The sequence below is a fragment of the Eretmochelys imbricata genome, chromosome 8 (assembly GCF_965152235.1).
Source record: "Eretmochelys imbricata isolate rEreImb1 chromosome 8, rEreImb1.hap1, whole genome shotgun sequence".
Lineage (NCBI taxonomy): Eukaryota > Metazoa > Chordata > Testudines > Cheloniidae > Eretmochelys > Eretmochelys imbricata.
This window is the reverse complement of record NC_135579.1, coordinates 3188333-3200863: the sequence shown is the minus strand read 5'-3', so window position 1 is coordinate 3200863 and position 12531 is coordinate 3188333. Positions and strand designations below refer to the sequence as shown.

The window sequence follows — 12531 nt, the reverse complement described above, 5'->3', positions numbered from 1 at the left end:
ATAGCTACTAGGCTGCAGGCTGGGCAAACTGCTGGATTATTCTTGTGTTTATTAATCCTGGGAGTGCAGTGTCCCTAGAATTGTTTTTTATTAAGGGGAAGCACCCAGGGTCACACCTCCCAGTATCTTCCTATATTTGCTCAGCATCTGCTTTGCACTATGAGCAGAACACTTTGTATGGTCCTATATGCATACATTGGGCTGAAGTTTGCAGAGAAGTGCCCAGCCATTAAAAATGGATTCACTTGCTCCTTGGGCAGAGCCTTTAAGGATGGAAGAACCTCTTTGAGGTGTTCCAATGAATGTCAGGGAGCCAGGATATTAGCCCATGTCTCACCTTTTTCATAATTCTTTATGGACCAATAGCCTACTGTTGTGTTGATCTATGCAAAGACTCAGCTCAGTATTAAGATTATGGTGTAAGGACAGAGGTATTAGATCTATGAAATGAGTAGGGTGGCTTCATTTGGAGCCATTCCAATCCATTGGCTACAAAAAATATCTTAGAAAAAAGAGGATTTATAATAGGGACCAGAGTAACCCCAATGAGTTAACTTCTAAAAGTAACTGAGAAACCAAGGCAAGGCCATAGATTCTATGTTCAGTTAAAAGGCTGTCAGGCCCCATCCATAACAACCAGCCAAACTGAGTTTAAAGCATATCACTCTAAACAGCTGACTGTAGCTTCCAAATGTTTATACAGAGGACGTTCATGTTGACTGTGTTTGACATTCTTAAGTTGTGCAACAATCTAACAGTTTGGCCTGTACGTTTGGCTTTCTGTGCTTCTCCACCATACTCTCCAAAAATAATCTGTTCCCTCCGCCTGGCAATTCTGTTTTCCAAACCAGCTTGAATCGTACCATCTGTCACAAGTTCTGAAGAGGATTATTCCAACGAAGTTTAAAGGTTTCAAAATGGTAACTGGAGAGAAGATCTCTCTTGCTCATCCACTAAAGTCTGCCTTGATTACTTTGATGTAACAACACTTGAAAGCTCCTATTCTTTGAAACTAATTTAAACACATTGAATTGTTGAAAGATTAAAAACCACAGTCAGCTAATTACACTCACTCTCATCTCTTATTCAGCAAATGAATCACTTTTCATTACCACTTAGCTGAAGTACATGAATTTCTGCCTAATTAGAAATGTTGTAGATGGAGCATTAGCAAGGCTGGAGTGGGTCAGGATATCTTGCCTGCTTCATTTTTAATTCCTAACAGTAGAGCCAGATAGGAAAGGCTGGAGATAAGAAGTCATTAAACAAATTTAAATTATTTATAAAAATTACTTTGCCCAAATTATAATTATTTTTTTTCCCAAACACTCTTATAAACGTCAAATGGAATGAAAGGAAAAGCGGCCCAACACTGATTTTAATGACCATTTTAATGTTATGTATAACAGAACATTGTGCATACAATGGAAACAAAGTTTTATCAATTTAATAATAAAAAAGAAATCCAACATAAGAAAGGGGAGGTAATAAATTTCATACCTATAATATAGTGCTTATTCTCAATAATACTCCCAGCTTGTGAGTATAACCATGTCTTTGTATTCCAGACTCTAGAATCATGATTCATGTGTGAGCTTAAAATGCAGAATTACAGCAGGAAAACAAAACCTTAATTAATTTCCTTTATTTTCATTAAATCAATAAAATCTTTGACTGCTACAGGTTTCCTTTAATATATATGTATTATATATATTTAACTCCTTTCTATTGGATTCCACCACTGCTAATGCCATATTTACACCAAAAAGTCACCAAATGTTGTATAAAATCTAAAATGCAATGCTGTTGGATTGACAAGGTTTAGAGATTTATATTAACTTAAAAGAATGTAGTTACCTTGTTACTTTTCTTTTTGTAAAGAATTTTTTTTTTGCCTTTTGACTGCTGCTGACACTGTAAACCAGTGGCTCCTAGGGTGTATGTGGCATGAAGTTGCCACTGAAATAGAACTGCAAAAAGTGTATATATGCTGGGAGTTTTCTGAAAGGAAACCATAAAGCAGCTCTGGACGAAATCTCTCCCAATTCAGCACTGGGTATTAATTATATCAGTAAAGGTGTGAAAAGCCCCTAAACCTATTAATGACCAAATTGCTTAAAGAGGTTTTTACAATAAAAATTTGAATATTATAGCAGTGTTGCTGGAACATCAGCAAAAGTGTGTGTGTGTATATATATATATATATATATATTATATACATATACATATCTATACACACACACACACACACACACACACACAGATACACACACACACACACACATTCCAGGTCCCTTTGAATTAGCCATAAGCACATATGTAAGCCTTTTTTTGGACAAAAATATATATTCTTATAAAAAACTGATCATTGTACTTGAGTGACTTCAAATATGGACTCAGAGTGGTAGTAAAAGGAATGGCTTCAATTATGACAAAGCGATTCAGGGAGAGAAAAATCAAGCTCTTCAAGAAAAAAAAGAAAAGTATAAAATTAGATTCAAACAGATTTACCCAACACCCATTCCAGTCTCCCCACAAGTTTCAATGTTAAAATTGGTTCTTCCATCTAGAAAGGCTTTTGATGGTCTTGCTACAAAACAATGGCCTCTTAATTGCAAAGTCATCCAATTGATTCATCAGAAGAACCTTTCGTCTCCCCAGAGCTTGAATGCTAGGTGTTTCAAGCTTTTACAAAATAGCCTTTTGGTTCTTTATGTAGGTTCATTTTAATTAACTGATAAAAGGAAAAAGGTATTGATCAGTGTTCTCCATCCCTCCCCCAGCTCTATTTGTGCAGCTAAAAATCCTTCATTCACTCTGACCAATTCTTTACAATCTTTATTTGCTAAAATTGGCAAAATTTGCAAAGGCATCTTGCTTGGGTTGCACAGTTCCAGGAGTCATAGCAGAGGTCATAGCTATATTGGGTACCCCCATGCCCACTGTGCCTGTCAAACCCATTCCAGCAGCTGGCATCCCCATGTTCACATTCATTCCCATTATTCCCTGGTTCATCATAGGTGTGTTTCCCAAGGAGGTCATACCCATTGTACCCGTCATAACACTGGGCATCCCCATTCCCACTGGAATGGGCCCTCCCATCAATGAACTTGTTGGGGGTCGAACAGGCATCACGTTGGACTGGGAGTTGAGGCTCACGGCTGCAAAATTTTGAGTCATCACATTCACAGGTTGTTGCATATCTGCAGAAAAATAAAATACAACAGCCTTTAATTTAATCAATATCCTAGGATTGAACATGGTGAGTTACAATCTACTTTTAGAACTATATTGTGACTTCACAGTGAACAAAGACAAGGACAAAAGTTATATTTATGTTCTCTAGCCAGTTAGCCTACAAAAAATAATTAATTTCCACATCTCTTCCTTCTTCAGTTAAAGTTCAGAAAAGTCTAACAGTTTTACAATATGTCTTACACCCAGGTTAACTATTGCTAACAAATTGAGCTCTGAGGTCAGATAGTTGATACCATCCATAGGAAGAGCTTAAGAGATGAGGGAGACCTAATGTGAAGATTTGGGAATGAAGCAAGCCTCTGCAGTTAGAGGCTTGGCTTCACAGCCCTGAAACATTCCCAGGCTCATTCTTCTGGATCATGTTACAGTAACAGAGCTGCCAATGGTTAGAGGCAGTGTAGCAGATGAAAAATGGGATTATGAATAAAATTAAGAGGAAAAGGTGATCTAGTAAAGGGGTCTTTTTTTTTTTTTTTAAAGACACATTGGGAACATCTGTATAGCAGGTCATGCCAGTGAAGTATTATTAAATCAATGGGATCACTTACTCTGTTGCTGAATCATTGTATTAAGCGATGGCTGCTGAGGTTTAGAAGGCTGCATACCAGGTACTAAATTGTCCAAACTGATATTTACACTGGGATCTGACCAAGTGGATGGTAGAGTTTTGCTGGCATTTTTTTGGACCATCTCTGTACTCTGATTATAAAGAGGACTGGGCTTCTGCAGCATAGTGTTAACGTTCTGCAAAGGCTAGAAACAAAAGAAACATTTTTTTTTAAAATGATACCATTCATTCCCTAACATTTACTACTGCTGTGTCTAAGAAATAAACAGTTCCATCACATCATCATAAAGTACAACAAATGGTTGTTTATGTTTGCATATGAGAAGTTAAAAAGCCGAAGAGAAATGTCATCAGTTTTTATGAGACAAAGAGTTCATATAAAGAGTTCATCTCTTTCAAAGTAGTTTCCCCATCAGTTGGTATCTTGTTGGAAATGATCAGGATGGTATTTCATATGTTAGCACTAAGCATTTGCATCAGTGCATTGTGTGTCACAAAATCAGAGTTGCCTGGTGTCTCCCAGACCAGGAGCCCATTCTATTCTGGGCTTTTTGAAATGCATTTGTAGGTTTTTTGCACAAGAGTCAATGTGCTTTGGTTTCAACAGCCAATTACTTTCCACTGGAGTAACCCCTCTGTGCGTCAGGGCAACACACAGAAGAGGGTGAGGACTGGTCCACCAGTTACCTGACAATGTAGGCTGTGCACATATGCTATTGGGTTTTTTCATGTTCGAACTTTAAAACCTTCCCTCCCCCAAAAAGGATAACAGAGCATCTCAGATAGAGTGACCGAGTGATAAAGAAAGCATCTGAGAGCTACAGGTAACAAGAAGGTTTAAGCTAAAATAAGACAAAAACATTCTAGAACCTTTTCTTTACAGAGGAACCAGTCATTAAGGGATTGAGTAACAACAGCATACCTGTGACCTTGACATGGGTAGACCGATGCCCACCGCACTAGAGCTCATCATAGCAAAATTCATGCTTTGCGAAGAAGCCATGGTTGCTTGAGAGGAACCCATCAAATCAAAGAGGTCAGTAGAATTTGAGGCAGCTGGAGGATGGCCAAGAGCTGGCTGTGAGCTACCAAAGAGCTCTACAGTTGGCTGGGCAGTGCCTCCGAAGAGCTCTCCTGCTGAAGCACTGGGACATGGAGAGGCTTGGTTGAAGGCACTCCAGTCTCCGAAGTCTCCGTTCCCACTTGCTGCTGTACCTGTGGGTGAGGGAAGGAAGGTAAAAGATTTTGAAAGGCACAGAAAAACATCACATTCTCTGAACTGAAACAAATGAGACCTGATTTGTGTCCGTCCAGATTAACATCTGCAGGTAGAATCTCCATCTGGACATCATTCCTTCTCATGAATATTCCAACAGTTTTAACAAGGTAGCAAAGGAAATATGAAACACCCATGCACAGACAAAAAAATCACATCTGATAACGTGTCACCTATGGACCTGGGTGAGTGGGACACAGGTTTCCTTCAACTAAGTTTGCAGCATCCAAATACTTCTAAACAGACGCTGGAAAAGTAGATTTGAGGTTCTGTCAAAAGCAGAGCTAGAAGTTTAAGAATCAAAACTTGCCAGTACTTTAATCCAATGCTCTGATCTTCTCAATAGAGCCATGATCCCATCTAATGGGTATCATCCAGTCATTGCACATGAGAGGCACAATTCCACTGTCATAGTAAAGCATACAAGAAAACAGCCATTTGTTCAAAACTTTTTAATTACATATAATTAATAGTTTTTGCACAACATAGGAACATAGTGACACTAAGTGGGATACCAATAAAACCAAGAGCTTTCGAAACAAATTACCAGAGGGTCCTTATCTTACTCTGTTGCCTGCTAACATCGTAAGTAATATTTCCCCCGGGCTATGAGAATACATGATGCTTTCATATGTACCGGTTTCAGATCACATGCCCCAATGCCTACATACAGACCAGCGAGGCCAGGATATGACAGGATCATTACTTCCATTTCCTTACCTTTCTAAGGATCAGTCAAACCACTGACATCAAAATAAGTTTCCTTCACTTACAGGAAAAAAGTTACAAGAAACATCACGGGTAACATTTTATAGTGAAAGTTATTTAAAATATCCCAAAAGCTGTGGTGTTTTTTGTGGTTTTGTTTTTAAATGGCCACAATCTTCTAGAGTTTTTTTTTTTTTTTTTTTTTGTGTGTGGGGGGGGGGAATTGCATAGGTCAGATTTTTGGTTATGTGGCTAATGTTTTACAGGTCTGGATGTAGTAGATGAATATCATTCTTCTGGCACATGAAATGCACAGGACTGCTTTATTTGCTACATGGATGCACAGCTTAGAGGGAACATTTCCACCATGCATAAGAATTATGATATTCCCCCGTAGGATTGTACCTCATGATGAAGTTCTCACTCCCAGCTAGGCCACAAGCAATATCCCTGCAGTAGGAAAAGAGCTCTGAACTCTAATGAATGATTAAATCAACTCCACTTCCCCTTGCAAAAGCAAAGGAAGAGGCTCTGAGATTTCACGGATTTCAAAGTTACTAGACCTATGCACCTGGCTAAGTGTCCCACCCACACACCTGGCTATTTCCTAGAGCTGTATTTTGTCTAGTCAAAACCAAGGGCAATAATATTTTACACTCCATGTAAATGCTTCAACACCTGTGTGATCAAACCTGGTTTTAATTACCTTTACCTTCACTCGTGTGTTAAATTTTAAGTAATGGAAAAGGGGGCAGGAGGAAAGAAGCGAGTTAGTTTACAAAATCCAAGCACTACCAGCAGCTTTAATGCAAGAAATGGACCAATTGTCATTAGCTCAGGGCCTTACTAGAACGTTTTGCTTTCATTTCCCTTACAAAAGGGACCGTATTGGAGTGTTTCAATTAGTACTGCATATTAAAGATTTAAACCCACTTTAAAGTATTCCTGATGGACAAGTAAACGCTGAATGTGCTGATTCTATGTGTACTGCATGCACAGCTCTGAACACAAAATAAGAAAAAAGAGGGGTAAGAGGAGAAGGTTTTGCCCCCCTTTTGGGGAACTTGATCAAAGATGATTAATCCGGGAAGAAAGGATTACTAGAGGGGCTTATATTGTTAGAGAATGATTAATTATTTCACAAGACTCCTGGCCCCTTGCATAATGGTGATCGGAATAGATTAATCATGTTAATGCAGATAAAGGATTGTGTCATTTAGGCTGTATTCATACACAAATTATTTGCATAGTAGGCAGCTTTATACTTGTAAAAAAGAACTTTATTTTGAATAAGTATCACAAGTAAGGAAGCCTGTACAATTAGGACAGTGCTTTTTTTTCCTGCCGGTTGAAATATTAAAGGTGTGTTAACCCACAGATGCCCAATACAGCTTTCCTAAATGTAGCAAATAATGCAAAAAGATTCCCAGGTGCTGATCTTCAGCCAATTTGCCAAGAGATTTACTAATCTGACACAGAAATGTCTTCATTCCTTCTGAATTTACTCCTATACCCGTAGCTGATGCACAACTCCCAACTGCCTCAATAAAAGAATTAAACCCTTTTTTATTGTAGCTCCATACTTTTTGGTCAATCGCAAATACATGTATTTAGCAACATTGTTAAGTTGGCTCCTGCAAGTGGCCGAGCACCCTCAACTCCTACTGGAAGGCTGAGCTCAGAAAAACAGAAGTTAAGAAAAAAGAGATTTTAAGTGGTCAGCTCCAACACACTTTGCTAGCATAAGACCGTTCACTCTGGTTTGCTTACTGCTACTTTGTTCAGAATAGTTTTAAGCACCACAAGCGACGTGGGCTCTATTTCCCTTGAGAAACCACTCCCCAGCGTGATATTTCATTATGGATACATTCTCCTTGTTAGAAGGAAGAGCTGTTCTCTCTTACTCCTAGATATATTTCTTGTGCCCCTATAAACAGTTCCTTCCCCTCCTTGGTGTTCATATCTTTCCAATACTTGTTTACAAGTTGTCATTTAGCTAAGCTATGAAAGACCATCGATCGGTTTTAGCCCACGAATATGCATAAGCATCTTCCACTGAAGACAATGAAGTTATGCCAGAGTACTGAGGGCATAACTTGGCCTCATGTCAGTCCTTCCAGGTGTAACTCCTATTCCACCTGGAGATTTTGAAATCTTGATAGTATCCTCCTTGACATCCATCAAAGCCAATATACCTTTGTCTCTCCATTTATATTATAGAAATGTTTTGTTAATCTTGGAAGACAAGTGGGATTTTGAGTATCTTTAGGGATTATCATTCGTCCTGCACAGGTGGACTGTTATTCCTCATTGCATATGAGCTTAAATTTTTGGTTTTATTTGTTAGACTTTTATAGGTGAATTGTTTATGGGAGTGTCTGGGGAGGTGGGGTTATCCTGAGGTTAAATTCCAATTTGCCAATGTAGTGGTCAGTCTGAGCTTTGGGCTATGTCAAATATTCTATTGTTATTTTCCCCCAGAATTTCCAACATACTAAAATCCCTTTGTATGTGTCCTCATGGACATTCACAAGCCTCCCAACTAAGTATTCTCTCATATTCCAGATTAATACAGTTGCTATGATACGCCAGTCCTAGAAAGGATCCCTGAAGCCAGTGTTCCCTATAATTTTTCCCACACGTGTGGAATGAATTGTTATGTGCACCAATATGGAGGTGATGTGTGACACATTACCTCCACATTGGTGCACATAACAAAATTCATGTGGTGGGGGTGGGGCCAAGGGGTTCGGAGTGTGGGAGGGTGAGGGCTCTGGCTGGGATTACAGGCTCCTGGGAGGGGCCAGGGATGAGGGGCTCAGGGCTGGGGCAGAGGGTTAAGATGCAAGGGCGGGGGAGGGAGGGCTCCGGCGTTCAGGGTGCAGGCTGCCCTGGAGCTATGGCGGGGAGAGAAGACTCCTCCTAGCTCTCTATCCCTGCAGCAGGTCTGGGGCCACAGGGGAGGCGCCTATCCCCCGGCAGGTCTGGGTGTGGGTGTGTGCGCGCCTCTCCCCCGGCCGCAGCAGGTCTGGGGCTGGAGGAGAGGCATCTCTCCCTGCCGTGGCCCAGAGCGGCTGCGTGGCCACGCAGCTTAGAGGGAACTTAGCCTGCAACACCGCTGAACAGTTTGATACATTGTTGTTTGTCATTACCATGTGTTTAGGGCCCTTCAATCACTTTTCAGTCCATGGCTGTGCTCACAGTCAAGCAATAGAAATTTGTTTTTGAAGAAAGACTATCAAATACTTTTCTGAAATACTGCTGTCCCACTCAGGCAATTTTTTAGAGTCCTTGCTTGTATCTGAAAAAAGTTTGCGAACTTTTGACTGGAAAGATCAGGAGAAAGGCTGCCTTTTCTCAGAGAAAAAAGTCTGTCAGATGATCTTACATAAGGCATTAGAACATTTTGATGAACAGTGATTAGCTGTATCAGTTAGCGATTCGTTCTATCAATAACAGCCAAGAAAGCATGAAGAGTTCTCCAATGATTTTGGAAACACAAATACGGTCAGTGGGAGCACTCAGCATACCACTAAGACTCCTATTAAAAAAGCTCCCCCCTCCCCATTTCCAAATATTATAAAAACCATGTTTTTACTGTGGAGTTTTTTCTGATGTTTAATATGTGTTTTTCACTTGGCACGCTACACCCACAAAACTTGGAAGTGTTGAATACCTTGAGTAAGTTTTATTGTCTTGATTTTCCACCCTAAAAGCCACATCTTATTTTGTTATGGTTCAAGCGAGACCATAATTCCAAATGTCAATTTGTAAGGAATTCTACTTTCACTAAAACAAAGTTATGCCTGAAGTTCCCACTGGTACAGTGTTTTATGAAATAAGGCCCTCACAAATTTCAGAATCAACTATATCTGCTATTGCCAAGAAGTGGGGTTCTCGCTTTCTGTCTGCAACATACCACAGCTGTGTTTTCATGGACTATTTAAGTACTTAAACCTTATGCCAATACAAAGATGAAATTTAAATACTGATTTGTGACATCCACAAACTCTCCTCTAAGCCACCTGACATCCAGGATGGACAATGATATTGAAAGCAACTTGGGAATCTGAATCACTTTGAAATGAATGAAGAGGGAGGGTAAAGACTCATCTAAATTTCCGTTATTAGCCTCCATTTTTTCTGACTATTTATGTACTATTTCTCCTCACTCCCTGTCTCCTTCTGATGGAAGTGACTATGAAGTCTGCCAATTTCCTCTAAGATATCTTCTGAATTTATAGCAACATTGCTAAGGGATGCTTCTCAGCAATGCAGCGTGCATCGAATAAGGCAAAATAGTGTTCTAAACCATACCCCTTAAAGGAGTACAGAAGAATCATTTATCAAAACCAGAAAGCTGTCCTTTATTTATCCTCAACTGCGTGAAAATACCCATAAGAGACCCTAAAAGCTATCAAGCACCACTGAGGTGAGGCATGTGGCTTTCTTGGTCAAACTATACAAACACAAACCAGCCCCAGTAAAGGGAAATGACTGCCAATAATGCCACAAAAAGGAAAATGGCTTCATTCCCTTCTCCTCATCCCTAATGGCAGCTTTTCAGTCAGTAAATTATCCTACCTTGTGGTGAGGGGAAACTTGCTGAGGCAGCAGCAGAGCCAAAGTCAGCGAATCCTCCAAACGGGTCAGTTGATCCACCTAGATATGAGAGGAATCACAGTGTTCTTACAGGATTGTGGAGAGATACCCTGCTCAATGAACTTGAAAAGGGCTTTCTGTAAGCTGCTTTCAGGCGTTTCATTTTATTTTTAAACCTCTTGCATTTGGCAGTCAGAGCTTGTTGATTCTGTCGTATGTCTGTACCATTTTTTGTGGCTTTATTACCACCACCACTCTGTATTTATATGAACCTAGACAAATTGGATTCTTCTTGCCTATGCTGCAGATCTAGCTGATTGTGCTTTGCCATATAGGTGGTGGGGAAAACAATAAAGATGCAAGTTCTGTTTCACAATTCATTCTAAAATAGTAATTTATACACCGCAATGAAGCTTGAGAGATCAAACTGGCAGGAGATGGTGCTGGTATGGTATAAACAACTAAGTAATGGGAGGATTACAAAATTAAAACTTGAGAAGCAAAAAATATCAAAATAAATACTTTTTGTTACTGGAGGAATCCTTAATTTATTATGCTGCTTACCATGAAAAATTAAGTCTTCTTATATTTAGTTTTTATGTTTCTTAAAGCATGAATGATTCTGCAATGATCTTGGTATCAAGATTTCAAGGACAAAGCTTGCATTGGTGTTCATTTTTTATAAGTTTGCTTTCTCTCTAGAGCAACAACATTGAAGTCCCAGCCATGCATTTGTAAGCTACCAGATAAATTATTAACTTTTGAATACAGTATTGTAACTTTTTCATTAAAGCATATTCAACCCAAACTAGAAAGAAAAGGAAAAAAGCTCTAATAATTATATTTGGGACAATAGAATAGGCAGAAGGCTAACTGCTTAGTCCAAAACACACTTTGCTTTACAGTGTAGTTTTGATCACTTCTTTCCCCTACAGCTTTTAAGTGGCTATTCTAATGGCCTAAAAGTACCAAAAAGTTGACCTTATTTTTGTTTGTCCTTAAAGATTTCACCTCTGAACAGTCACACCCTGAGAAGTAGCAGCAGCAGTTCAATTATTGTGCTTTTAGTGTTATGCGTACATTATATAGGTTACATCACAGCTGCTTAGCCTGCAGTGCTTAGAAACTAGCCAGGTGGGACTGGAACATCTGTGCTGCACTCAAACACCACCAGGGACAGCTTCCAACATCTGGTGCCATTTCTGAATTGTCTTATCGCTGCAAGACATTCTGCCCCATCTGCTACTCTCAACTGGGTTAATTAAACTAGAACTATCTCCTTTATAATAAACGGCTAGCAGTAATAAAAGGAACAATTCACTTTCTAATACATGTGTACTTGTATTTTTTTTTCAAATTTTTTTTTTTTACTGTAGTCAATATCAGGAAGGCATGACTGTTTTTCAAAGGGGATATGGTCTCTACCTGCAGAATGTGTATGATTTGATATAAAGCAGCAAATAAAGAGAAAGGGAAGACCATGCGTCTCTGAATTCCCACAGAAGGTTAATTCCATTGTAATTCCTGTACCACTCTTTTTAGAAAAGAGACAGGAAATTTCAGTCGGATGATGATGCTGTCCGAACAAATGCAGTAGGATTTCTATTGAACGAATTTATATAAAACTATTTGTTTAGTCTGTTGTATTTTGATATAAAAACCTTGCATTGGATATAGTGTAAACGTGGGAGGGAGGCGGCATGAGCCAGTCAAATATCAGAGTCAGAAACTAAGTGAGAAGATCAAACTTAGTGGGTCTTCTGCAAAGGAAACACTTTAATAATAATACCTCATTTGCTTCCTGTTAAGGAAAGTGAAGATTTGATCTTTTTGTATACAGAACATACAATGCAATGTATACAGAACATACAATACAATGTATTCTCCCATGTCAAACCACCTCAAGATCAGCTGCTTTCCTGACAAGCATAAAGACGTAACCCAGAGCCACAGCACTGACTAACCCCCTCACTTTGAACCCAAAAGATGTAAGGGATTTCTGAATATTCTTCAGGTCTTTTGTCTCAATGCTCACTCCTGCCAAGTTTCTCTCTCTCATGTGCCTGTTTCATTTTCAGATTGAACACTAAGCTCAAGAGGAAAGCAGCAGAACCTAGAC

At 39.3% G+C, this 12531-nt stretch overlaps 1 protein-coding gene across 1 annotated transcript in view; it reads right to left on the bottom strand.

Moving 5' to 3' along the window:
• Positions 1-1373: 1373 nt before the first annotated feature.
• Positions 1374-12531, bottom strand: part of CLINT1 (clathrin interactor 1) — a 77679-nt gene continuing 66521 nt past the window's right edge. The window contains exons 9-12 of the mRNA XM_077824716.1: positions 10395-10472; positions 4749-5041; positions 3807-4011; positions 1374-3203 (exon numbers count right to left, since the gene is read on the bottom strand). Coding sequence (XP_077680842.1) covers positions 2839-3203; positions 3807-4011; positions 4749-5041; positions 10395-10472 — 941 coding nt within the window. The 3' untranslated portion in view covers positions 1374-2838. The remainder of the gene's footprint in view (positions 3204-3806; positions 4012-4748; positions 5042-10394; positions 10473-12531) is intronic.